The 27,228-nt window shown below is 47.7% G+C and overlaps 1 protein-coding gene across 1 annotated transcript in view; it reads left to right on the top strand.

The window, feature by feature from the left end:
* Positions 1-27,228, top strand: part of Cfap221 (cilia and flagella associated protein 221) — a 76,176-nt gene that overhangs the window by 11,312 nt on the left and 37,636 nt on the right. Inside the window, exons 4-6 of the mRNA XM_032915478.1 lie at positions 1,795-1,881; positions 2,072-2,170; positions 4,725-4,825. Coding sequence (XP_032771369.1) covers positions 1,795-1,881; positions 2,072-2,170; positions 4,725-4,825 — 287 coding nt within the window. The remainder of the gene's footprint in view (positions 1-1,794; positions 1,882-2,071; positions 2,171-4,724; positions 4,826-27,228) is intronic.

Here is a 27,228-nt window from a genome sequence, read left to right as displayed (position 1 = left end):
GCCTCCATTTCTTTTCAAGGAGACTCGGCCCCATGCCGAACTTATTGTAGTCTCTCAGAAGGTTCACCGTCATTGCATCCCCTCAGAGCAAGGTAGACATTCTGTGGAATGTGGGTAGTCCGATTGCCGAAAATGGTCTTCGTTGTTGCAGAAGATGACAAGGCACGGGAAACTATGCAAATTGCCCACAAGTGGGATGAGTGCAGTTCATTAACACTGAGGCCACGCAGATCTGAAGGGTCTGAAGCGTCTGTCTGCACGCATATTAATATTAGTGATTCAGTCTACTTTGAAAGTTTAAATAATGATCTCTGTGGGTTTTTTTTTCCTAAAACCCAAGGTCCCTAGTATCCCCGCCCCCTTTTGGGAACAGAGTCTTCTTTGTCTCAGAAATTTTATTTATTAAGAAGTAAGCTATCACTTTTCCTAGAAGACACCCAGAGTGTTTATAGGTCCAGACAAAACTCATTAACCTCAGGCTTTCTGTAATATACTGTTCAACTCCATGATACAGATTTTACGGACTCTACCCTCCCCTAAATGTTGCTTCTCAAAATTAGGTCCACGAGTAGCAGTCAGTGTCTTCTCCTCAGGGCCTGGGGATGCGGGGCACAGTATAGACACAGCACACCCTGCCACAGCGCGCCCCACATGAGCATAATCATGCTTATGGTTTCTTTTTGAACCACACTCATTTATTTACTATAGTCATCAGTTGACCATGAATGCAAGGTTTAGGCAAAAATCAACAAGGTCATCTCTTTATTTTATTCCCATACATGAGAGTTGTCTGGGTGAATGTATACCGCATGTGTGTAAATTCCCTCAGAAGCCGGAGAGGGCTTTGTGTGCCCTGGAGCTGCAGTTACAGGTAGCTGTGAGCCAACGTGTGTGTGTGTGTGTGTGTGTGTGTGTGTGTGTGTGTGTGTGTGTGTGTGGGGGGGGGGGAGAGGGAGGTGAGGGTGTGTGCATGTGACTGCTAGTGCCTGTGGCACCCAGGAGAGGGTGTCCTCAGAGCCTCTGGATCTGGAGTTACGGGTGTTGTAAGTCACCAGCTGTGGGTGCTGGGAACTGAACCCTGATCCTGAATAAGTACAGAAAGCAATCAACTGCTGAGCCATCTTTCCAGTCCTAAAAAAGTCATTTGTGATAATCAATTGGCAATCTAGAACTTTAAATTAAAAGTATAATGTGTCTTTTTAAAGTTGCGTGCTATTGAGCATAATAAACATATTACACATAAACACATAAGCACACATTTATAACCCACATGTTCTAAGAAGATAGGAAAAGCTAATTTTGCCTAATGCTATTCTCTCTCTCTCTCTCTCTCTCTCTCTCTCTCTCTCTCTCTGTGTGTGTGTGTGTGTGTGTCTGTATGTGTATGCATACCCGTATGTATGACATATGTACACGTATGTATATGTAAGCACATGCACCTGTATACATACAGGAGAAAGCCAAAAGAGGGCATGGGCGTCTTCTGCAGTCGCTCTCCACCAGAACCTGTAGCTAATCCATTCTTCTAGACTTGCTGGCCAGGGAGCCCCAGGGTTCTCCTGGCTCCTCCCCAGCACAGGGCTCACAGGTACAAAGTGCTGCTGTGGTACCCAGCTTTCCCGTGGGGGCTGGGGATCTGAACTCGGTGCCTCATGCTTACCCAGCACTCATCGACTGAGCCATCTCCCAGCCCATATTTCATGTCTTTTGAAAATTTTAAAATAATAAGGTGTAAGTAATGAAGAGACGGATATGCAAATAAGTCTGATTCTTACTGGTCTTTCTCTCACCCAGAATATCGCCAATATTTCGGATGAAGACACACACCTTCATATTTTACCTCCACAAACCAAATACTTTCAGATCAGCTTTGAGAAGAAGGTACTGCCCCTGGGTCACCTTCCCTGCTGAGGGAGATGTGGGAGGGTTGTGGTTTCTGCCTCAGGCCTGCTAGGGCAGGAGTGTGTGCATCCTTCCCCCCACCCCATGCCCCACCCCACCCCCATCCCACCCCAGTGCTGCTGTCTGTCAGGTCCAGGGCCTGTCCCAACACAGCCTACCTGCCTTCCAGGAGCATCGCCTCATCCCAGGCTTGTCACTCACGGTCACTATTACATTTTCTCCAGATGAGTGGCGTTACTATTATGACTGCATCCGCATTCACTGTAAGGTGAGTTTCTGGAAGTTGCTATTTGTCTGGGGTGTGAGGTGGTGGGGGAGGGGGACACTTTGTATCCTAATCCTGAAGGAGGATGAAGGACAGGTAGCCGGACCTGTGTGCTCTCAGTGTCCTAAGAGAGGAGACTGCCCTCAGCTGTACCTTCCTCCCAGTGGGAAAGATATTAGAACACAGTGATCCTGAATCGCCTGATCGCCTGATCGCCTGCATCGCGAGTCTCTCTCTGCCAGCCATGCCTTAACTCATCACACCCTGAAAGGAAGAAGAGCGAGCCAGTGTGGCCCCTCAGCACTCCCCGAGTGGTGTATGAGGCTGGAGGCTCAGGGCTGTGCCTGGATCCCAACTAGGAAGAGGTTAGGCCACAGCGTTCCTGGGAAGACACTACCCTGCAATCCCCCACTGCCTGTGCCAAACCTCCATTTATCCTGCGGTGGTGGGGCCCTGTGAAAGTTTTGTCAAATAACCTTAATGTGTTCCTTTAAGTGCAGAGCTAGAAAATAAATAGCACCCCATTCTGTAGTTATAAACACTGGCGACTGGCCCGAGACTCCGGCAGCAACGCGCACAGAGAGGGGTGGAGTCTTCAGTCCTTAGAGAGGCGGAGCCTACTGGCCTGAGGTGCCTGCCGGTTGAGCTCTCGGGAGTCTATGCCAGGTCTCTTCATTCAACCTTCAGCTCCGGCCTGAGTGAGCAGGCCCCACAGTGCCCTCCACTCATCTTTTTGTCAAAGGCCCAGTCTTTCAAAGATCCGAAGTCTCGAAGTTAGCTTCACTCAATGGGAGGTTACCAAATTTGCAGCAGCTGAGTTCCTTTTTTCTTTCAAATAATACTCTTATCGCTTATCATCTGTGTAGCAAGGTCTGGTTTAAAGGCCTTTGGTTTTCACTTTCAAAAGGCCTATGCCCTCAGTGCTATAATTTCAGCTCTGAAGAGGATCTCAATTTCATGGCCATCCTGGGCTGTAAAGAGAAACCTTGTATAAGAACTAAAGTCAAGGCTGGGGAGACAGTTAATGGTTAAAGCATTGAGTTCGAGTCTCCAGAACCCATGTAAAAACCTGGGCATGAATGTGCATCCCTGTATCCCTAGCACCATGCCCTGACGGAGACAGGAGGACTGCAGGGACTGTCTGGTTCGAGGTTCACTGAGAGACCCTGTCTCAAGGGAATAAGGCAGGTAGAGCATGTATACTAACACATACGTGTGCAAACACTACACACATATACAATAAAACTAAAGACCAAGCAGACAAACACACAAAGTCCCGTACACTCTAACATAATACAATCCCAAGCTACACTTGACACGGGCTGAGGAGTAACAGAGGAAGCGTAAGGTAGCTTCACTGCTGAGGGGAAGTCCCCACTTCCCATGATTAAAGGGTTGTGTTTCTATAGAACTACTCTGCAGACTATCTCGTATGTACAATTTACAAATACTCTACAATTAACAGTATGTGATAGTCTTGGCTCTGAGCCAGAGTGTTTCAGCAGTGTCGACTGGCACTGTTGGACTCACGGCATACACAATGAAGTGCACATGCCCTGTATTCAGAGCCAAGGCTGCAGTGATGTCAGATGAACCATGGGCAAGCATTCCTGGATACATCTCAGATTCACCAGCACTTGGTTTTAAATTAATTTTTTTTAGGCCTTGTGCATTTGGACCTTTTACCAAATATTTTATAACCCCATACTCAGTTCTGTGATCTCATACAGAGTCAGGAAGCTGGGGCATAGAGCCCTACAGCACATTTCCTGCCACTGGAAATGGTCACCGAGCTAATAAAGATACACCACATTAATGCAGTACCTTTCACATTTTAAGGCTGTAGCCTGCTTTGACTTTTAAAGAGATCCACAAAGGAAAATATAACTGTACCCATGTTGCTGAGGACCTCACAAACATGGAGAAATCAAAGACCCTTTTCAAGGTCACAGCCAAACTAAAATGACCTAGAATTGGTCTTTGTGCTCTTTCTGATGAATAGCTTTGCACTCCACCTTGCTGAGCAGACCTTGTTGTGGTCCTCCTCTCTAAACCACCCGCCCCCCAGGTGGGAGCAGAGGGAGCAGCAGGGTGGGGGGTTATTACCTTCGGTTTCTATAGGTAGCAGCAGACATTGTTCCAGTAAGATAGATTTAAACATCTCTGTGCTTTGTTCATGGCTAAGAAATACGACTTCCTAGGAGTCGAGACAGCTCAGTTGGTAAAGTACTCACCATGTAAGCATGAAGATCTGAGTTTGATCCCTAGAACATACTTTTTAAAGATGCAGGCCATGTTGCTATATACTGGTGATCTCATTGCTGGGAGGAGGAGGAGGTAGGCGTAAGAGGATCCCTGGGGTTCTCTTGCCAGCCACTTCTGTGCAAATGGATGTGTGCACATGTCCACACACATACACTCACAACAGAAACCCAGGATTTCTAATGTTTTACTTAAACCACCGAGGTTTCCTAAGGAAATTCTCGAAGGATTAAAAAAAGTTCAAAATGATAGTTTTCCAAACACTAAATTTAACTTTCCTCCACACTAATTTCAGGGAGATGACACCTTGCTTGTCCCCATTCATGCCTACCCTGTCTTGAATGACCTGGACTTTCCCACGTTTATAAATCTATCAGATGTCCTCCTTGGAGAGAGGTGAGTTTCCAGAGTGAACCACTAAGACGCCACAGAATGTGAAAAGTTAACACAGTCTGCCCACATGAGCCCTTCCAGTTCCTTTCTAAGCATCTGAGTCCTGAGTCCTGGTGCTGTGCCTTGAAGTCCTTCTTCCTCAAACACTGACCATTTTTTATTCACTGACTGCCACATCCGGCCCTCAGTGGGTAGGAACACTCACTCTCACTGGCCCCAGAGGATGCTTGGTAACACACACACTCTCACACTCTCTCTCTCTCTCTCTCTCTCTCTCTCTCTCTCTCTCTCTCTCTCTGTATGTTCTCTCTTGAGACGCCTTTTCTTGCAATTCTAAAAACTCTTTCTTGATAGCATAGCCTTTTATTTTCATAGTAATTCTGTCATTATCCCAGGTTCCCTTTTGATTATCCCATGAATCAGCATCCCATGACCCCAGCCCCTTGATTCTTAGTAAGAGACAGCAAGCACATTTTATTTACATTGTGATAGAATTCAATGATCTGCCTGCCTTTGTTAAACACAGACAGTAAGTTAGCTGGGTAGGATCCTGCCCTAAAATTACCATTCCTCCCATGCCTGGGCCTGGACCTAAATTCCCTCTGTCCTAGGCTGACCTTAAACTCAGGAATCTGATTGCCTTTGTAAGCACATACAGTGAACTTAGCTGGGTGGGATCTTGCCCTGTGATCACCAATCCCTAAATCTCTTTATCTCCTTCCTTAGTACCTTTCTGATTAGCTGCCTCTGTTCCTTTGTCTTTGAAGCTCCTTATACTATTCACATTGCATCTTTATATTTTGCATAGTTAAGAAATTATATATTTTGAGCTCATGTTTTCAGAGTTCTTTCCTACAGCCTTAAGGGCTATCCTGAAGGTCTCAGCATTTACCATTTTGCTGAGACATAGACCCACCCTTGCCTCTCAGACTCATGCTGTCTCTGATAATCATGAAATCATTAACCTTGTCAGGAAGAACATTCCCTAATAACCTTGGCAGGGAGAATATTTCCCAAAGGAGGGACATAAAGTAAAATATATATTTTCATACAAATAAGCTTTATGCCCATAGCAACTATAGGCACTCATGGAAGCCCACGCCCTGCTGACTCTGCTCCAGGGGTGGAAACCATGTTACACTGCCCCAGCCATGACCAAGCTGGACTCAGCATGGGGCTGGGGAGATGGCTCAGTGAGTAAGACTGATTGCTGCACAATCATTAGGACTTGAGTCAAATCCCAAGTATGTACAAAAAAAAGTATGATCACATGCACCAGTAACTCAAGTACTGTACTTGGTGGACTAAGGAGGATCACAGGGTCTTTATGGCTATCCAGTCTTGCAGAAAAATGACAAGCTGGAGTGTGCTGATAAGTTTAACTTGATACAAGCTGGAAAGAGAGACCTTCAGTTAAGAAAATGGGGGTTGGGGATTTAGCTCAGTGGTAGAGCGCTTGCCTAGCAAGCGCAAGGCCCTGGGTTCGGTCCTCAGCTCCAAAAAAAAAAAAAAAAAAAAAAAAAAAAAAAAAGTGCCTTCATCAGATTGGCTTTTAGGTATGACTGTGAGGTTCATTATCATTATCATCATCATCATCATCATCATCATCATCATCATCATCATTATTATTATTATTATTATTAATCAATGTGAGAGGCCCCAGCTCACTGATCAGGTGCCACCCCTGTGCAGATGGTGCTGGATTCTCTAAGAAAGCAAGCTGAAGAAGCAATGGGTGTAAGCCAGGAAGCAGCTCTCCTCCATGGTCTCTGTTTTAGTTCCTGCCTCCAGGTTCCTGCCTTGGCTTTCCTTTGTAACATACTGCTATAGGATGAAATAAACCCTTTCCTTCCCAAGTTGCTTTTGGTCATGGTGTTTATCATAGCAGTTGGGAAGCAAACTAGGCCACTCAAGTTTCAGTGAGAGATTCTATCTGAAGCGAATAAGGGGGCAAGTGACAGAAGAAGTCACCTGGCATCCTTGTCTGGTTTCCACAGAGAAGTACATGGGAATGCACGCCTGTACAAACACACATGCACATGTCACACAGGACATGCATATCTACAGACACACACACACACACACACACACACGAGAGAGAGAGAGAGAGAGAGAGAGAGAGAGGACATTTTTCTGATGAAAGTTCATTCTTCCACTTCAATTAGACAGCATTTACAGCAGCAAAAGACAAAACAAGATGATTCAAACAAACCAGTTCAAAATACTGTTAAGAAAGAAAGGAGAACCCTCTGAATATGGCTGGATCCAGAATCAGTTGGAACTGCCTGGCTCTGCCCATGTCCTCTTTCTGCTACCTGAGGTGCCCTTCCCATAGGACCTGCTCACGGCAGACAGAAGTGGCCCCTTCCAACCTGTAATAGAGAGTGACAGGAGGGGATGAAGAATTAAGCCAATACTAGACCAGCTTGCATCATATGGCTTCCCCAACCCTCACACTCCCCTCACCAGTCTTCCTTTAGAAGAAGGAAAAGCAAGTACAACTAGATCTCTGATTCTGCCCTTCCTTCTGAGGAAATGGTTAATTATTCTAATTGTGGTCCAGTTTATATCTCATCCTGTGTGTGTGGTGCGTGTGTGTAGTGTGGTGTGTGTGTGTGATGTGATGTGATGTGTGTGTTTGTGGTGTGGTGTGTGTGGTGTGTGTGTGGTGTGGTGTGGTATGGGTGTGTGGTGTGGTATGTATGTGGTGTGTGAGGGGGTGGTGTGTGTGGTGTGGTGTGTGTGTGTAGGTGTGTGTGTTTTGTGGGTGGATGTTTTGTGTGTGTGTGGGTGTGTTGTGTGTGTGTGTGTGAGTGTGTGTTTGGGTGTGTGTGTGGTGTGTTGTGTGTGTGGTTGTGTGTGGTTTGGTGTGGTGTGTGTGTGTGTGGTGTATGTGTGTGTGTGTGGTGTGTGTGTGTGTGTGTGTATGTGTGTGTTGTGTGTGTGTGTGTGGTGTATGTGTGTGTGTGTGTGTGTGGTGTGTGTGTGTGTGTGTGTGTGTGTGTGTGTGTGTGTGTGTGTATGTGTGGTGTTTTTGTGTATGTGTGGTGTGTGGTGTGGTGTGATGTGTGGTGTGTGTGTCATGTGGTATGTGTGTCTGTGGTATGTGTGTGGTGTGTGTGTGTGGTGTGGTGGTGTGTGTGTGTGTGTTTGGTGTGGTGTGATGTATGTGTGTGTGTGTATGTGTGTGTGGTGTGTGTATGTGTGTATGCATGTGTGTGTGTGGTGTGTGGTGTGTGTGTGTGTGCGTGTGGTGTATGGTGTGTGTGGTGTGTGGGGTGGTGTGTGTTGGTTGGTGTGTGTGTGTGTGTGTGGTTGTGTTGTGTGTGTGTGTTGTTTGTGTGGGTGTGTGGTGTGTGTGTGTTTGTGTTTGTGTGTGTGTGTGTGTGTGTGTGTGTGGTGTGGTGTGTGTGTGTGTGTGTGTGTGTGGTGTGTGTGTGTGTGGTGTGTGTGTGTGTGTGTGTGTGTGTGTGTGTGTGTTTTGTGTGTGTGTGGTGTGGTGTGTGTGTGTGTGGTATGTGTGTGTGGTGTGTGTGGTGTGTGTGTGATGTGTGTGGTGTGTGTGTGTGTGGTGTGGTGTGTGTGGTGTGGTGTGGTGTGGTGGTGTGTGTGTGTGGGTGTGGTTGTGGTGTGTGGGGGTGTGGGGGTGTTGGGGTGGGTGTGGTGGTGTGTGGTGTGGTGTGTGGTATGTGTGTGTGTGGGTGTGGTGTGTGTGTGTGTGTGTGTGTGTGTGTGTGGGGTGTGTGTGGTGTGTGTGTTGTGTTTGTGTGTGTGTGGGGTGTGTGTGTTGTGTGTGTGTGGTGTTTGTGTGTGTGTGTTTGTGTGTGTGTGTGTGTGTGTGTGTGTGTGTGTGTGTGTGTGTGTGGTGTGTGTGTGTGTGGTATGTGTGTGGTGTGTGTGTATGTGTGTGTGGTGTGTGTGTGTGTGTGTGTGTGTGTGTGTGTGTGTGTGGTGGGGTGAGTGTGGTGTGTGTGTGTGTGGTGTGGTGTGATGTGTGTGTGTGTGTGTAGTATGAGTGCAGTGTGGTGTGTGTGTGTGTGTGGTGTGTGGTGTGGTGTGTGTGTGTGTGTGTGTGTGTGTGTGTGTGGTGTGTTTGTGGTGTGTGTGGTGTGGTATGTGGTGTGTGTGTGTGCGGTGTGTGTGTGTGTGTGTGGTATGAGTGTGGTGTGGTGTGTGGTGTGGTGTGATGTGTGGTGTGTGTGTCATGTGGTGTGTGTGTGTGGAAGGGTGCCAGAAGATAACCTCACTCTTTATGCTGTTCACTTTTTATTTAATCTTTTGAGACAGAGTCTTTCAGTGGCCTGGAACCTGCCAGTAGGCTAGACTACCTGGCCAGTGAGCCCCAGGATCTGCCTGTCTGCATCCCTGTAGCACTGGGATTACACATGCACACACCACCATGCCTGGCTTTCTGTTACGTGGGTTCTGGGGATCAGACTTAGATCTTCATACTGGCGAGGCAGGCACTTCACCAACCGACTCATCTCCCCAGCTCTCTGTATCTCAGTCTCTCGGCAGATACTAAATGCCTACCAGCAGGCATAGTGCCATCTTCCCCAGAAATGCCAAGGGGATGCCATTTGGCTGCTGGATATACATAAAGTGGCTGTGTTGGTTGTTTAAAGCTTGAAATACTCAGCTCAGGTTGCTTAGAGAGAGCTGGTGACTAAAAGCGATGTATTGAAATCTGGGCCACTGAGACGTACCTGCCTCCAAGCCAGACAACTGAGTTCCATTCCTGGAACCCACATGGTCAAAGGAGAAAGCCCCCTCCCACAAGCTATCTTCTGACCTGCACACACATGTCGTGGCGTACATGTGACACACTCGATGAATAATAAAATGAAATTTTAATGTAAAAAATCAAGTCTTTCTGCACCAGTAGGAAATGCCTACTGTCCTGAGAACTTCATCTCTCTACCCTAGATGTCCAGCCCTCCCCTGGCTTCCTTCCCTCTTTCATTATGGTAAAATGTCCATACAAAGGAACTTAAGGGGGAAAAGGATCAGAGGGCTAGAGCCCGTCATGGTGGGAAGACATGAGCAGCAGGGAAGGTATGACCACAGGAGCAGGAAGCTGGCTGCTCATCTCATCCATACACAGAAGATATAAAGGCAGAAGATGTAAGGGGTGTGAGCATGAACATCTGAAGCTCATCCCCATCCCCGTGACTTACATCCTCTGTCAAGGCCCTACCTCCTAGAAGTTCTACAACCTTCCAGATCACATCACAGCAGGGGACCAGGGGGCATTCCACATCCCAACCACAGCACCCACTGGGCTGTCTCATGACTGGTGCAATCTGGTACATTCTGGTACATTCTGGTGCACCCCTTCCCGTTCCTCATTTCCCCAGAATCATTCTGACAGAACTGCATGCCTGTAAACTGGTGTGTTGGGAACAAGAAGTCCTGATTCACAGTTCTGTCTCTGTAAGCCGCCTCTCATTTGGGTCACAAGCAAGGCTTGTGGGTTGAAGGGGGAAAGATGGTCTAAGAAAGCGGTTCAACCAGAGTGCCTCACACTGCGGACATCAGTCACTGGCCCTTGAAACAGATGTCCACCCTCCTAGGGGCCTCCCCCAGGCTATTTTCCACATAATGCGTCTCTTTTGTATTCAGAATGAAAAATTCAGCTAAACAATTTACTTAATTGAGTTACTGTTTATAATGGCATAATATATTTTTTAAAATCTCTTAAAAGATAAACAGGCTAGTTTTCTCCTCCAGACATCCTGGCAGCAGGCAGTACCTTCCCAAGACTTTCTGCCTTTTACAGTCTCTTTAGCAACGATTAAACACTCAGACCCTTCTTTGCTTCTTTCAATCTAAACCATCTGCTACTAAAATGATATGCTTGAATAAGCGTTCCCCAGAAGTGTTCCAAGTAAGTCATAGGCCACCTTAGTGGTCTAGTGTATCATTGGGATGGGTTCTTTATTCCACATTCATTTAGTCAGTCAGCCAGTCAGTCAGCCAGTCAGTCAGCCAGCCAGTCAGTCAGTCAGTCAGTCAGCCGATCAGTCAGCCGATCAGTCAGCCGGTCAGTCAGTCAGCAGCCAGTCAGTCAGCCGGTCAGTCAGCTGGTCAGTCAGTCAGTTAGTCAGCCAGTCAGTCAGCCAGTCAGTCAGCCAGTTAGTCAGCCAGTCAGCCAGTCAATCAGCCGGTAAGTCAGCCGGTCAGTCAGCCAGTCAGTCAACCAGTCAGTCAGTCGGTCAGTCAACCAGTCAGTCAGTCGGTTAGTCAATCAGTCAGTCAGTCAGTCAGCCAGTCAGTCAGCCGGTCAGTCAGCCAGTCAGTCAGCCAGTTAGTCAGCCAGTCAGCCAGTCAGTCAGCCGGTAAGTCAGCCGGTCAGTCAGCCAGTCAGTCAACCAGTCAGTCAGCCGGTCAGTCAACCAGTCAGTCAGCCAGTTAGTCAATCAGTCAGTCAGTCAGCCAGTCAGTCAGCCAGTCAGTCAGCCTGTCAGTCAGTCGTTTCTCGAATGTTTGATGTGTTATGTACTGTCTCAGCCCATTTTTGTTGCTATAATAAAATGCCAGTGAGCTATAAAGAACCGTTTGCTTCAGCTCTTAGTTTAGGAGGCTGATAAGAGCATGGTGCCAGCATCCCTCAGCTTCTAGGTAGAGCCTAAATGACGTAAAAGAGACACAACTCAGGACGACTCAGGGCCCTTTGTCAGTTATGTCACCACTGTGACAGAAAAGGAAGAAAGGGACAGTTCACGTTGGCTCACAGTCCATCATGGTGGGGAAGGCATGGCAGCAGGAGTGTGAGGCAGCTGCTCACACACAGCCACAGTCAGGAGACACAGAAAGGCAAAGGCCCGTACTCAGCTTGCCTCCTTTTCTAGTGAGTCCAGGATCCCCGTTCCATGGAATGGTGCTGCCCACATCCAGGGTGGGTCTTTGTCCTCAGTTAACCCCATCTAGAAACTCTCACAGATATGCCCTTGTCTCCGACTTAGGAGTCTAGATCCTGCCAGGTTGGCAGTCAACATTGACCGTCACTGTGCCCCTTATAAGTCTGTGTGCTGCCCTACTCCCCTGCAATCCCACTGGGCATCATGCACAGAGACCAAAGCAGAAGAGAGAGTGAGGATTCTCAAGCTAGGCCTTCACAGAGCCAATGACTTTCTTCTTTTTCTATGTGAATTCTTGGGATCCAGGTCAGGTCCATAAACTTTGGGAGGCAAGAACTTTACCAACTGAGCCATCTTCCCAGCGCCGTATATGTGTTTTCTTAAAATGTCTCAGTAAGACAGCCATTTCTTCTACCAAAGAACCTCCCTGAATTATGAAGAAGTGAGAAAGCAATGGGAGAACCTAGACCAGCCAGACGTCAGGGTTCTGGTTTTGTTCTGTTGCTGTAACAAATACTCTGATCAAAATAACTTTATATGGAGGAAGGTTCATATTGGCTTGGGACTCCAGGTCGTAATCCATCACTGAAAGAAGTCAAGGCAAGAACTTGAAGGCAGGGATGTTTGATGTTCCATGCGACATTACCTCCAAATAAGGAACTCACCTCACAGCCAAGAAGTACAACAGGAACCGTGGAGGATGCTGGGTGCTGGCTGGCTCAAAGGCTGGCTTGGAATTAGCTAGCTTTCTAATATGGTTCAGGACCATCTGCCTAGGGATGGTGCCACCTACAGTGGTTCTGGGCCCTCCTATATCTATTAACAATTAAAACAATGCCCCTACCCCAGACATGCCAGTAGGCCAACCTGATCCAGACATTGAAGCTTCCCCTCTCACATGACTCTGGGCTGGGTCAAGCTGACAGCCACGGCCAACTAGGACAGGGGACTCAAAGGACTCTGTTTTCCCCTTTGCACATAAAAGAATTTGGACAGAATTGTCAGAAATTAGGGAGTTGTGTTGAAGTCACTCATGTGGCTTTCTTACTATGGGGTGCTTTCTTACTGTGGGGTAGTTCTGTGGAAGAACAACTGTGGTCTGGCCAAAGCCTCTCTGAAGCCCGGACGACATCTTCATCCGTCTTCTAGGTTACACAGTGGGCTTGTTCACATTTATCCTCTACATTTTTTGGTGGCTTGTTTTGGCTGTTTTCGAGTTTTCCTTACTGAGATAAAATGCCATGGGGATCCTTGCCAGATAGCCATAAACAACTTTGGTGGCTTAAGATCTGCTAAAACGCACCCTGACATTCTCTGTAAATACGAAAGCTGCATTCCCACGTCTGTCCAACATCCCCAAGTCAAACAGTGTCGCAAAGGACTTGCAGTTCTGTATTCCTCCGTGGGCTCAATTTATAATTTGCAACCAGATAAACTCAAGTGTGCTAGCTTGTTAAATGCGGCGATCAGGGGTTTGGGTGAGTGGCTCAGGGAGTAAGAGTTTGCTGAACAAACATGAGGACCCGACTTTGGGTATCAGCACCTACAGAGAAAGCCTGCACCTGTGTGCCTGGCATGGAGATGGGAAGACCCCTGGAGCATATTGGCAGCCAGTTAGCCAATCCGTGAGTCCCAGGCTCAGTAAGAGACTGTCTCAGAAAATAAGGTGGAGGGTGATAGAGGAGGACCCTAATGTAGATCTCTGGGTGCCATACACATGTGTACACAGGAACACATACATAAACTTCCCACACACAGCACTGGATGGTCACTTGATATCGCTGACAGTATTGTCGCCACAGTGCAGTCTCATTCTTCCTATGCATCAAGATAAATAACTGTCTTGTATTAGATACAGAAAATGTGTACCACTCCACCCTCCTGGTTCTGAAAAGGTTTCCGTCAGGTCGTCTTTCTCTGCAGTCTTGCAACACTGCTTTCCTGGCTGAGTGTGATGACCTGCGTCTGGAATCCCAGCCCTCGGTGGATAGAGGCAGGAAGAGAAAATTTTAGCTCATCCTCAGCTGCATAGTGAATTGAAGGCTACACCAGGCCCTGTCTCAAGACCAAAACAAGTGTCTTCCTCGTACCACATAGCCAGCCGAAGCCACTGACCATGCTCTCCTATCTTTCCATCTTCCTTGCACCAAGCAACTGCTGACAATCAACCGACTAGTTAGCTAAGGCTAACTCAATGATTCGTCTTGCCAACCTGATAGGGCTTAGAATCACCGTAGAAACAACTCTGGGCCTGTCTGTAAGGGAGTTCCAATATTGGATTAAGTGACGAAGACCCACCCAGATTGTAGGCTGCACCCTCCCATGGGCTGGGATTCTGGACAGCAGAAGGTGAACTGAACACCGGCCTCCATCTCTCTCTTCGTCTTGACAGTGGATGTGATGTGACCAGCCCCCCTCAAGCTTTGTACCTCCAGCCTTCCCTGACACAATGATCTGTATCCTCAAACCAAGAGGCAAAATAAACCATTTCTGAAGTTGCTTTTGTCTCAACAATGAGGCACTTATCCTCATGGCTTACTTTAGGTGTGGGAATGGCCAACGTCAGAAGGTGTTGTTCTGCCCCCCGGGTTACACGGGACTGTGTATTCCCCAACTGGTGCTGACAGGCAAGATCGACGACACAGACAACAGCCAAGCCCGGCTCGCTCTTTGACAACTCTGAGCCCTTCCGGGAGGCTCAGAGAACCAGCTGCCCCAGGCCACAGCAAACACATCAGCAGACGCCTACAAATCCATCTCCACGAAGAGCTTCAGAGGCCATTTTCAAGAGAAAAATTACTCTCCATACTAAGACTCTGTTTAGGCATCCCAGATTCAAGGTAGAGTTGAAGAAGTATTTTATTAAAGTGTTCCTAAGTTGGCAAAGTTAACAGCACATTCAAGAGACTTATGAAAAGAGACAGTCTTTAATATACAATTCTTCAGAAAGACGTCAGCATAAAGAGAGGGCCAAAACGGCCAGCACACTGATTTGGTACAGCAAATGTGATTTTCTTATACAAAATGGACAGTAACAATTTGTTTCTTACCCCAGTAAGGATGACTTTACCTTGGGGAAATGCTTCTTTATTTCAGCTTCTACCTGCATCTCTAGGACAGCAGTTAGCTTCCATTTCAAAATCAGTATTATGGACCAAAGAAATGATCATGGGCAGAAGAGATGGCCCACTTGTAAACTGCTTGCCGCACAGGTATGAGGACCTAGGTTCAATCTCTGGAAGCCACAGAGAAGCTGGGCTTGGGGTTTGGTGGTCCCCAGATGCTGTATTTGTTTGGGAAGGACTAGGAGGTGTGGCCGTGTTGGAGGTGTGTAACTAGGGGGTGGGCTTTGGATAAAACTGTTATCATTCCCAGCATGCCCCTCTGCCTCCTGCTTGTACATCAAGGTGTGCACTCTCAGTTTGTGCCAGCATGCCTCTGCCCCACTATTGTGAGCTCTAAGCAAGAAAAGAAACAGATACAGCCATGTGCACTTGTAATCTCAGTGCTACTAAATAGGCAGAGATGGGAGGATCTCTCGGGCTTACTGATCAACCAGCCTAGCCTGCTCGGTGAGCTCCAGGCCAGGGAGAGAACATGCATGCGAGTGCACCTGTACGATGCATGCATACGGACACACATGCATGCACGCACACACATGCACACACTCCCTGTCAATTGACAAGTGCCTGTGGTTTTGTTACATGAACAATTCTCCCCTCCTTTGTAGTTAGGATGTCTTTGACTTAAGATGCTCTGACTGCACACACATCAATCTAGTTGTTCCTCTTAGTCCAGTCTCCTCAGTCCTAGTAGGAAAGGAGTCTAACCTCTAGGGATTCCACTGAACAATAACGCAGGGACCTAAGATCTTCAGGCGCCAAGTTCAGACAGCCAACAAGGGGGACTCAAACCTAAAGACCTGCGTTAACACTCTCTTTCTCCAAAAAGGACATAGATCCTGGGGAAAGCAAAGGAAAGCCCGGTTTTAAAGCTTTAATACGCTCTTCTCCCATCAACTTCATTTATACTGTTCAGTTGGTTTGTGTGGTGGGTAAAGCGGACTAAATTTATGATCTGCTCCACGAGCAAATGAATGTGTGTATTGGGCAGTTAAGGATAGAACATTTTTCACGACAGGGCCATCCAGTCTATAATGAGTCATTTGTTCAGTATTTATGCTTAAACAGCCAAGCTAGCATCACATACTAAGTCCTGATGACCTCCATTGTTAGAGAAAGTGTTCACAAAGACCAGAGAGATGGCTCAGTCCATAACTCAGTCAAACAGGAGGAACTAAGTTCAGATCTCTAGAACCCAGGCCAAAAAGCTGGGTGTGCTAGTATCCATGCTTGTGATCCCCATACTGCCAAAGTGGAGATGGGGGGGGGTCCCTAGGGCTTGAACACACACACACACACACACACACACACACACACACACACACACACACCGACACAAAGGATTCATGGATAAATTGCTAGACCTAATATTTAAGAATATAACATAAAGAATGTCAGTGTCTACCCAAAGCACATTCCTTCAGGGAGCAAAGGAAAGTGTGATGGTTTCTAGTGCATGAGCAACATTCCCTCACCTTCCGAGTGGTGTCTGAATGCTCTCCCCTCGCCTGGTTAACATGGCTGCTATTTCCAACACAGACTTTACTCTAGTAGCCAGTTGGCATGTGGCTGCTCCATCCCAGATCTGTGTAGTTGACATTGATGATATGTGATACACGTACACAGGTGCACATGAATGCACATGCAGGCTCACAAGCACACAGGTGCATGTGTCCAGTGTGCATTTTAGAATATGTCCATTGGGTCCTTGTCAAGTAGGATGAAGGAGTAGTTGCCAGCTCCCAGAATTATGACTAAAATTCTATCCTTTCTTCCTTCTGTCCTTTCTTTCTGTGTCACAATTGTAGCACAGGCTGGCTTCAAACTCCCTACATAGCACTGAGATTACAGATGTGTACCACGGTGCCTCTTGGCACGGTGCTGATATTCAAACCTAGGGCATGCTAGGCAAGCATCCTGTCGCGTGAGCTACATCCCAGGCCGTGGCTGTAGTTTTGTAAACAGCCGTCTTCTGTAATGCATGGTCCCAGCTTCTTAGCCCAACTCTTAGACACAGCGGTTTCAAAACCAGAGGGATTTGAGTTTCCTTCATGTTATTTAAAAGTAGTCAATTTCCTCTCCTCAAGGGAAGAGGACACCAATTGATAATCCAATACCAAGTGGTTAGCCCTGAAAACATACATACAAGTGATATCACACAGACTGAGCAGGTCGTAGTTATGCAGTTAGGAAAACACACACGGCAACAACAGTTAAAGAAAAGGGGCCATGCATTTGAAAGAGCGTTGAGGAGGGGTATATGGAAGGTTTAGAGAGAGGACAAGGAAAAATGATGTAATTATATTATCATCTCAAAAGAGAAAATATATTTTAATAAACAAAAGACATGCATTTCTTTCTCCAACAAAGAGTGAGCCTTTTGTTTTGATGGCTGCAGGTGGATGGACCACAAGGACAAGCAGATGGTCAGCAGGGTGTGCTGTGGGTTATGTCAGCCAAACGTCATTACAAGCTCTTAGGCTGGGAGAAACAGGTTTTAATACAATTGGCATATGGTCACTTCCACCACCCAATATAAAGGAGCTAGCTCGCACAGCTTTTCATGGCGCTTAGATATCTTCATATCTTCCCCTAACGATGATCTATAGTTCTCCATCTGAGAAGCCAGCACTCTGTAAGAGGCTTTTCATTACACACACACGCACACACACACACACACACACACACACACACACGCACACACACACACACGCACACGCGCACACGCGCACACACACACCTCAGCCCCCATTCCTTCCCCGCAGCTCCCTTCCTGGGTCATGCCACCACCTGCCTCCCCTCTCTAGGCTGCAGTCTGACAGACCCTGCTTCCTCCCAGGGAGCAGTCCGGAATTTCCCTCTGTATCTCCACTATCCTACGTTACCCACACCCGTGAGAACTGCAAAGCGCTGTTTGCCATCAAATACGTTGTTTCTATTAAGAATTCCATGTTGAGTGAATTTAACATTTAGTTTTTCCTGTGTGTGTTCAGTTGTATGTTTATGTTCATATCCTGGTACATGTCTGTGTTGTGGGGGAGGTTCTGAAACACATTTACACACGTGTACAGAGGCCAGCAGACAATCTTGTGTATTATTCCTCAGTAGCTAGCCACTTTGTTTTTAAGACAGGTTCTGTCACGGGGACCTAGGGACCCGTGGTTCCACGATGCTAGTTGGTAAACAAGCCCTCCAGATCTGCCTGTTTCTGCCTTCTCAGCACCAAGATTTAAAATGCAAACCACCACACCCAACTCTACCTGGGTGTGGGATCTGAACTCAGGTCCCTGTGCTTGCGAAGCACGCTATCTCCCAGCCCCCTTAGCACGTAGCTTGTAAAGGCATTTTATTCTGTAAGATCCTCCTCATACAGAGGACCTACAGACATCACATTCTTGCAGATGGGTATAGATGTGGCTGCCAGTGTCTGGGCAGAAGAAACGGCGAACTTGTGTGTAGCGGGGACGGAATTTAAACAAAGGCGGATCCCGAGGCGGCTGAGGGAGGCTCAGCACTGTAGTGCATTTCATGCCCAGAATGGCACATGTAAAGTGTTCAAACAGGGAACGTTAGCGCATTCTTCTAAGTGAGGCTGTGGGTTCGATGCAGGGATTTGAATCCAGCACGTCACTCAGGCTAAGCAGGCGCTCCACCGTGGAGCTGCAGCCATCACGGAAGGCGTTCGTGGAACATGAATAAGCTATGAATGATCTCTGCAGATGACAGATACCATGTAACTTCTGCCGTCTCTGTTTCAAGTGTGGTGCACAGACATGCGTGCGTGCATGCATGTGTGTGTGTGTGTGTGTGCTCACATGTGTGTGTACACATGCTCGTGTGTACTAAAGGTTAGCACTGAGAGCTCTCTACCTTATTCCTTTAGATAGCGTTTCTCTGAACCTGTAACCCCAGACAGGCCCCGAGATACACCTCTCTCCTCTCTGCCAGGGTCTCCCTGGCCACACCTGATATCTACATGGATCCTGGGAACCAGAATTCAAGTGCAGAGCAAGATGGAACACATTGAGTCTTTTCTCTCTCTCTCTCTCTCTCTCTCTCTCTCTCTCTCTCTCTCTCTCTCTCCAATATCCACGGGGGAAAACTAGAGAGGTGAACTCGCTGAATCCAGGCTGTTCCCTTAATCTTAAGTCTTAATCTCCTGGTCATAATTGCACTTGTGGGTTGTAAAAACTTTGGCAACAGTAAAAGTTTTCCAAATGTACATCGACCAAAAATTAATTCAAGATCAAATGTGTGGTGAACCTCAGGTGTTTTGAGCTGCACTTGCCCCTGTTGCATGGAGATAGCCTGTGTGCTCACAGAACATAGACATTCTGCATGCTGTCATACAACACTTTGACTCAGATCACAGACTCTTGTCTTTGCTCTGAATGGCACATACACAGTTTTTTTCTAAGAGAAGCATGATGGACCCTATCATAGAGGAGCTGTACCTCTATGGTGGGTAGAATATAACGTGAAGAGAAGAGAACAAGAAAGATTGGATATAAGGGAGTGAGGGGCGCTGAGTGCAGGTGGTGGATACAAGTTATGAAAGAGGATTTAACGCTGTTTGCTTTCTAGTTGTAATTCACTCATGGATTTTTCTGGTCTTGGTGCTGATTTTAACTGTGTAGAAGTTCATTGACGAGTATAGACTTTGGATCTGCTTAATTTTAGTGTGTGACATTTTTATTTGCAAGTTTCTCTGCAATAAAGTTTATAAAATTAAAAAACAATGATGTAATTATAGAAAACAAAGACCTCTAATACTTAATATTAATGTCTTAGCATTGTGCGTGTGAAATCAGTATCTTTAGGTATAACAGAATCTCTCACAATTCTGGTGCCCAAGATCACAATCTGGTTCTAGTAAAGGCTCACTATCCCCTTAAAAGAACATTAATCTCAGATGCACAAGGTCCAGCTGCCGTGATAAAGGTGGAGTTTGTAACTAGGTATACTTAAGGCCATATGGGTGGGCCCTAACTACTAACTATCCCCCCCATGTGTGTGCATTTGTTTGCGAGTATACATTTGTAAGTGTACATTTTGAGTGTGCATTTGGGGGTGTGCATTCATGAGCATGCATTTGCATGTAGGCACTCATGAGTGTGCATTTGAGGGTGTGCATTTGTGAGTGTGCATTTGCATGTAGGCACTCATGAGTGTGCATTTGAGGGTGTGCATTCGTAAATGTGCATTTTCATCATGCTCAGTCTTTTAATGTGAGTTGTGGGTCTCTAACTCAGGTTCTCACATTTGCAAGGCAAATACTTTGTCAGCTCCATCTCTCCTAGAGTTTTATAAGACATAATAACTAATAATTGTGCTGCTGTAGCTGCTGAGTCCAGCCATCGTGGGACAGCTCACATCTGTCATGCCTCTTGTCCCTTGCCCTTCCCTCTCTAGCAAAGGAGCCAAATCCTATTATGGTAAAGTGGCCTGTTCACGACACTCTCCAGACACTGAGAGCTTTAAACAGTTTATTTGATTTTAAGTCATCCAATAAGTTCACTCTAAAACAAATCAGAGATGGGAAGAGAGAAATTTGAATTTATTCTCTCTCTCTCTCTCTCTCTCTCTCTCTCCCCCTCCCTCACCTCCCTTTCCCTCCCTCCTTCCTTCCTTCCTCCTCCTCCATCCCCCCTCTCCTGTCTTCCTCACAGTGGGGTCTCATGTAGCCCAGGCTAACATCAGACTCACTGTGTACCAGAAGATGACCTTGGTCCTCCTGGGTGCTGGACTGCACGCATGTATGCACCAACCCTTGGTTTACGCTGTGGTGGGGATGGAACCCAGGGCTTCGAGCTAGGCAAGCACTTGACCAACCGAGCCACAGTCCCAGGCCCTCCCCTCTCCTGTGTACTTTCTATAAGGTAAATGTGTGCTCTCTTCTGATGATGAAATTAGACCATAATAAAAGGCCTAGTATTTTAAAGGTTTATGCTGTCATTCAAAAAACAGGAAGTGATTCTTCTGCAGTATGTAACATACTTTTATCTGCAGTCCTAATGAAACTGATAAAATGAGTGATAAAGTCAGGATAAAAGCTAAGATGGTCTCCCAGAGCGCCGACTTCCACCTGCTTTTCTGTTTCAATTGCCTGATGCTTGTCAGTTAGAGAACTCTGACTTAAGGTCCTGTTTGCTTCTGAGGAATAACAAGAATGGGTGTTTTTCTTCACTGTAGATCAGAATTCATCGGTAGGGATTTAGCTTAGAAGTGTGTGTGTGTGTGTGTGTGTGTGTGTGTGTGTGTGTGTGCACATATGTATGTGTGTGTGCCTGTGAGTGTGTGTGCTTGTGTGTATGTGAATGCGTTTGTGTGCATGTGTGTCCAGAGGCCAGAGGAGAATATGAGGTTTTCTGATTTTCCACCTCAGCTCTCTCCCTGGTCCTGGAGCTAGGCTGGCAGCCATCAAATCCCCAAATTCTCTGGCCACTTTCCCGTCACCCAGCAGAGTTTTAGGTACCCTGAAGCCTCATCTAAATTTTTAGGTGGGTGCTGGGTATTTGAACTTGGGCCTTCATGCTTGCACAGACAACACTCTTGCCTAGCTGCACATGTCTCCAAAGCTGAAGAGGTTTATTTGTTTATTTGAGATGCTGTCTCAAAAAAGTTTCCCAGGCTGGCTTTGAACTTCTGATCCTCCCGCATCTGCCTCCCACGTGCTAGGATTACAGATCTGCCCCGCCACTCTCAGCAAACACTAAACAACTTCTAGTACCGGACTTGAACCCAGGACCTCACATGTGATAAGCATCCCATTCCCTTTCCTGACGCTGTGTGATAAAATACCCTAACAAAAGCAACTCGAGGGAGAAAGGGCCTGGGTGGCTCACAATTCCAATTCGGCTTGCTTTCTCCAAGGTTGTTTGCTTGTTTTCTACTCTTGTATAGCTCAGAATCCCACTTACCCTCTCAAGGGAACCTTCAGACATCTTTCCTTAATTAACATAATCAGGATAATTCTGCACAGCTGGAGGCATTGTGGTGCATGCCTCGAATTCCAGCACTGGGGAGGCAAAGGCAGCCATGTCTCTGAGTCCAAAGCCAACCTTCCACATGATCCTAGATTGTGTCAGCTTGGTAATTGAAATTAACCGTCATATAAGGAGGGAAGACTCATTGGTTAAGATTGCTTACAGCAGAGACCCGAGTTCATTTTCCAGCACCCACATGTGGCGGTTTACCTCCAACCACCTGTAACTCCAGCTCCGTGGGGTCTCACAGAGACCAGCATTCCTGTGAACATCAACACACATGCACACACAGACACACACACAGACACACACACACACGCTCATGCACTCATGCACGCACGTACACACGTGGAAGCATGTCATTTAGAAGTAAAATAAGAGGCTGGAGAGTTTGCTCAGAAATGAACACTCGTTTGCTGCTCTTGCACAAGAACAAGGTTTAGTTCCCAGCATCTGTATGGGATGCATTCATAAATGCACAATAAAAGTAAATAAATGTTTATAAACCCCAACAATGTCTCATCCGGGTAACGCTGCTGAGCTGCAGTCCAGCCCCACCCTGCGTGCAGCCCTGACTCTGATAAAGGAGCAGGAGTAGCTGGAGCAGAGTGCAGATTCCACGCCGCCTGGTGACCTGCATCGGCTGCTGCCTTCTGAATCACGGTGCTTGGACTTCTGTTCCCTTAAGGACCTGTTTATTTTTCCAGGCTGGCAAGTGCATCGGGAACTTGGCTGATGGTAATCATCACTAAACAAATACCTCAACACCTTTTCTGAGAACTATCAGAGCTTAGGAGTTCATTGAAAATGGGTCATTTATCACCAATGGGAAGGACCCCAGGAGAGTTTGTGGGGAATTATTTCAGCTGGAAAACATTCAGCCATGTGGCATTTATCAGAAGTGCCTTGAGCATCAGATCGGGGTGGGGGTGGGGGGATCCTTACTGGGACAGCTCTGTGCTGACCCCTGCAGGTGCTGACCTATAAGTCACAGTCGCTTGCCTTATCCCCAGAGACCACGTGTGGACAGCAATAAGCCATTGCCCACAGCCTGTTCACATCTCCATGAGTGGGATCCAGCCCTGGGTTGCCGTAACAAAAGGTGTTAGTTCAGCCTAACCATTTTGGGGTGGAATGGCTGGCACGGAGTGGACTGCCTAAGTGTCTGCTCGGCTGATCCACCTTCTGTTTTAGATACGGTTGGGAGTCTTCGGGGTGGTAAGGCCTTAGACAGACTTCTGTAGTCACCACTTTCTAGATGCTGTGACAAAAGAGAAAAAACAACGTGATGAAAGCAACATAAGAAACAGCTTATTGTGGTTCACATTTCCAGGGCACAGTCCATCATGGCGGAAAGGTGAGGCAGTGAGGACTCACATGGCCTCCACTGTCAGGGAGGCAGAGGGAAGGATGCTGTGCTCAGCTCATTTTCTCCCTTTCACTCAGTCCAGGACCCCAGCACGCAGGATGATGCCATCCACGTGTACTTTTAGGGTGGCTAAAAGTGGTCTTCCCACTCCAGTCAACCTAATCTAGAAAATTCCTCACCACCATGCCCAGAAGTCTCTGTGCACGGTGACTCTAAACGCCATCAAGTTGACAGTCAAGGTGACTGTCACACCTTAAACAATGCAGCAACTGTTGTGCATGGTGCATTGTTTGCAGAATCAGGATGCTTTGCAGGGAGTTCTGGTTGGCTGTACACCTGAGCACAGCCTGAGGTAGGACAGTTGTTTGGTAGAATCCTGTAAACTGGGCTGAAGGAAGGATCCCATGTGACCATTATCCAGGATTTATGTCAACAAGGTGTGCTATAAACACCCAAGTGCCCTGGTAGGAGACAAGGAGACAGCGCACCTACCCACAGCTAAGGAATAACATTTACCAAGAAGCAGCAGCAGCGTAGGGCTGGGGGTCTGGCTCGGCGGGCAGCGCGCCTGTTTAGCATGCAGGAAGCCCTGGGTCCCAGCTCTAGCACCACATAAACCACTGTGGTGGCTCACACCGCCATCCCAGCGTTTGGGAGGTGGGGACAAGGGTGATAAAGTCATCCGTGCTACACAGGGAAGATGGAGAAGAGCCTGGCTACATGAGACCGTTTTCAGGAAGGAGGGTGGGAGGCAGGGAGGGAGGGAGGGAGAGAGGGAGAGAGGGAGGGGGGGGGGAGGAAATAAATAGCAGTGGAAATCACTTACGAGCAGGGCAAGTGTCAAGAGCAACCTTCAGAACACAGATCTCTTCAATGTCATCAGATGCACTACACCAAATGGAGCAGGGAAAGATTGCCATGTTAGCACGGTGCTCGCTGGGCAAGCAGAAGGACCTGAGTTCAGTATCCTAGCACACATGTAAAAATCTAGGTATAGCACACTGCATCCGTAACCCCAGAACTGAACAGCCAGAGACAGGTGGCTCTGTGGTCACCCAGTCTCATCAAGAAACCCTACCTGTCTCAAAAACAATGAGGTAGAGAGTAATAAAGACACAGGCAACACACACACACACACACACACACACACACACACACACACACACACACGAGTGGGGGGCAGGGACTATATCCTTTCCATACCTGTAAACGGGCAGCACAACACCGGAAATGCCTTTCAGCAGAACAGGGAGAAGCTGCAACCTCCAAGGTCTGGAGCTGCATCAAACTCCAGCAGGCCACAGGCAGGTTCCAGGGCTGCCAACTCTCTGGGGCTGCAGTGGGCTCAGGGGCTGCAGTGGGCTCAGGGGCTGCAGTGGGCTCAGGGGCTGCAGTGGGCTCAGGGGCTGCAGTGGGCTCAGGGGCTGCAGTGGGCTCAGGGGCTGCAGTGAGCTCAGGGGCTGCAGTGGTGCTCAGGAGCTGCAGTGAGCTCAGGGGCTGCAGTGAGCTCAGGGGCTGCAGTGGTGTCAGGAGCTGCAGTGGGCTCAGGGGCTGCAGTGGGCTCAGGGGCTGCAGTGGTGCTCAGGGGCTGCAGTGGGCTCAGGGGCTGCAGTGGGCTCAGGGGCTGCAGGGGGGTCAGGGGCTGCAGTGGGCTCAGGGGCTGCAGTGGGCTCAGGGGCTGCAGTGAGCCCTGGGACTGCAGTGGGCTCAGGACTGCAGTGGTGGCAGGAGCTGCAGGGGCTCAGGACTGCAGTGGTGGCAGGGGCTGCAGTGGTGTCTGGAGCTGCAGTGGGCTCAGGGGCTGCAGTGGTGTCAGGAGCTGCAGTGGTGTCAGGAGCTGCAGTGGGCTCAGGGGCTGCAGTGGGCTCCTAGCTGTGGAGTTCATTCCTATGGATCAAGGAGGCATGGTCGACTGATCCCAGGGAGTAGCTGATCCCAGGGAGTAGCACCTGCCCTTGCCTTGAAGCTGAGGGGAGACTGAGGTTCTCTTCCTCTTCATCCAATGAAAGCCAGGAAATGTCGCTGACCTGGGCTTGGAGCTTCATACCAAGTTGGCGTCAGAAGTAAGTAGAGGATAGTGACAACCAGGTTGGGATGCGGAGCAGAGCCAAGCTGTCTGTTGGCCCAGTGGCTCACGGCACTGTAGCCCTAAAATAGCAGCATCCTTAGAGAACGTCATACATGATTATAGCACATCTTACTCCTCTCCTCCTTCCAGCATCTCCTGTGCACCCCCATCCAGGTTTTCCTCTCAACTGCATGCCCTGTCCTAGTTTTTAAAGTATATTACCTACTGGACCCAGTAGCCCGTGTGGCCATGGGTGTAGTACTGACTCCCAGAATGTGGACAACATACCGAGGACCATGACCCTGACAGAAAATGTCTGCCTCTCCAGGAGCATCTGTCCAGGGGTGGGCTCTGTTCCCATCCACACTGGAATGTCCACCAACGTATCTTCCTTGTGTCTCGTGAAGGCGACCACAGCTCTAGAGGGGTCATGAGTGCACGGACAAATTTGACTTAAGTTTGGAACCACCTAGAAAGCACACATGGGTGTGCCCGAGAGGATATTTCCACAGCAATGCAACTGAACTAGGAAGACCCATTCTGCATGTGGCGGGTGGGATCCTATGGGGCAGGGTCCCAGATTAATAAAAAAGGAGAGAGGGAGTTGGAGACCAGCATTCAACACTGGCTGCCTGCCTGACTGAGATGCAATGTGACCTGCCGCCTGCATGACATGCAGCAATGTTTACACATGCACACACACACACACACACACACACACACACACATGCACACACACACACACACACGCACACGCACACACACACGGACGCACACGCGGCACGCACACACACGCACACAAGCACACGCACACACGCACATTTTAGACAGAGGAGATCCAGTGCTGGTCACTCCTGCAAAGAAAAGAACAGAGATCAACAAGCACAGTCAGCTGGTGATGTTTTATTTCCTTGGAAAAAATTTGTAGATCTTAATAATGAATAAAGAAACCTTAATTGTTTAAAAATATTTATATCTGAACTATTTCAGATATTTCACAGATTATTAAAAGATCATGAATTTCAAAGCCCAATATAAATGTCTTGAGCACACTTTTAAAAACCACACTTATAGTATCCTAAATGGTTACTTGAAAACCAAATGTTTATTGACCATCGTATGGTGGTATGGTGTGTGTGTGTGTGTGTGTGTGTGTGTGTGTGTGTGTGTGTGTGTGTGTGTGTGTGTGAATCTGGGATATCACTGAAATTCCTACACATTTAACTCCACCAAAATACAGGGAACCATGGCATTGTTGGTGAGGCCCAGCCTAGCATGTAGGGGTGAAGTCCACGGAAGTGATCAGGTCAGATGGGTACTTCCCAAGAAGGCAGAGTCCCCTAACTCGGCAGCTCCACTGAACGTTGATTATAATGGAGTTCTCTCAAGAGTGTGAGCGAGAGATGGAACTCACTTGGTAGACTGTTTGCCTACTACGGGTACAAAACCCTGGGTTCCATCCTCAGCCCTGTACAAGTAGCATACGGTGGTGCACACCTGCAATCCTCACCACTCAATGGAAAAGAAGAACAGAAAGTCAAGGTCTTCCTTGGTGTGGCAATTAGTGTTAAGAGTTAATATGATTCGCTCAAGAATCACCAGAGAAGAGTGTCAGTGAGGGATTGCCTAGATCACATTGGCCTGCAGGCGTGTCTTTGAAGGATTATCTTGATTACATTACCTGACATGGGAAGACCTGCCTACTGTGGGTGGCACCATTCCCTGGGCTTAGGATCCTGGACTGTGTAAGAGGGGGCAAGAGAGCTCAGCACAAGCAAGCATGGATTACTTCATAGCTCATTGCTCTTAGCAGACGTAGCTGCTTCAGTTTCCTGCTACCTCAGTTTTTCTCTACAGCGATGGCAACAACTTGGCATTGAGAACGGAACAAACCCATTCCCCCTTAAGTTGCTTCTGTCAGGGCATTTTGTCACAGCAACTGGAAACTGAACTCAGGCACTCGGCCATGTGGCAAGTTGAATGCTAGCCCAGGCTACGTGA

The sequence above is a fragment of the Rattus rattus genome, chromosome 10, assembly GCF_011064425.1.
Source record: "Rattus rattus isolate New Zealand chromosome 10, Rrattus_CSIRO_v1, whole genome shotgun sequence".
In the NCBI taxonomy this organism is placed as follows: Eukaryota; Metazoa; Chordata; class Mammalia; order Rodentia; family Muridae; genus Rattus; species Rattus rattus.
The sequence above is the reverse complement of the archived record's forward strand: the minus strand, read 5'-3'. Positions and strand labels throughout refer to the sequence as shown.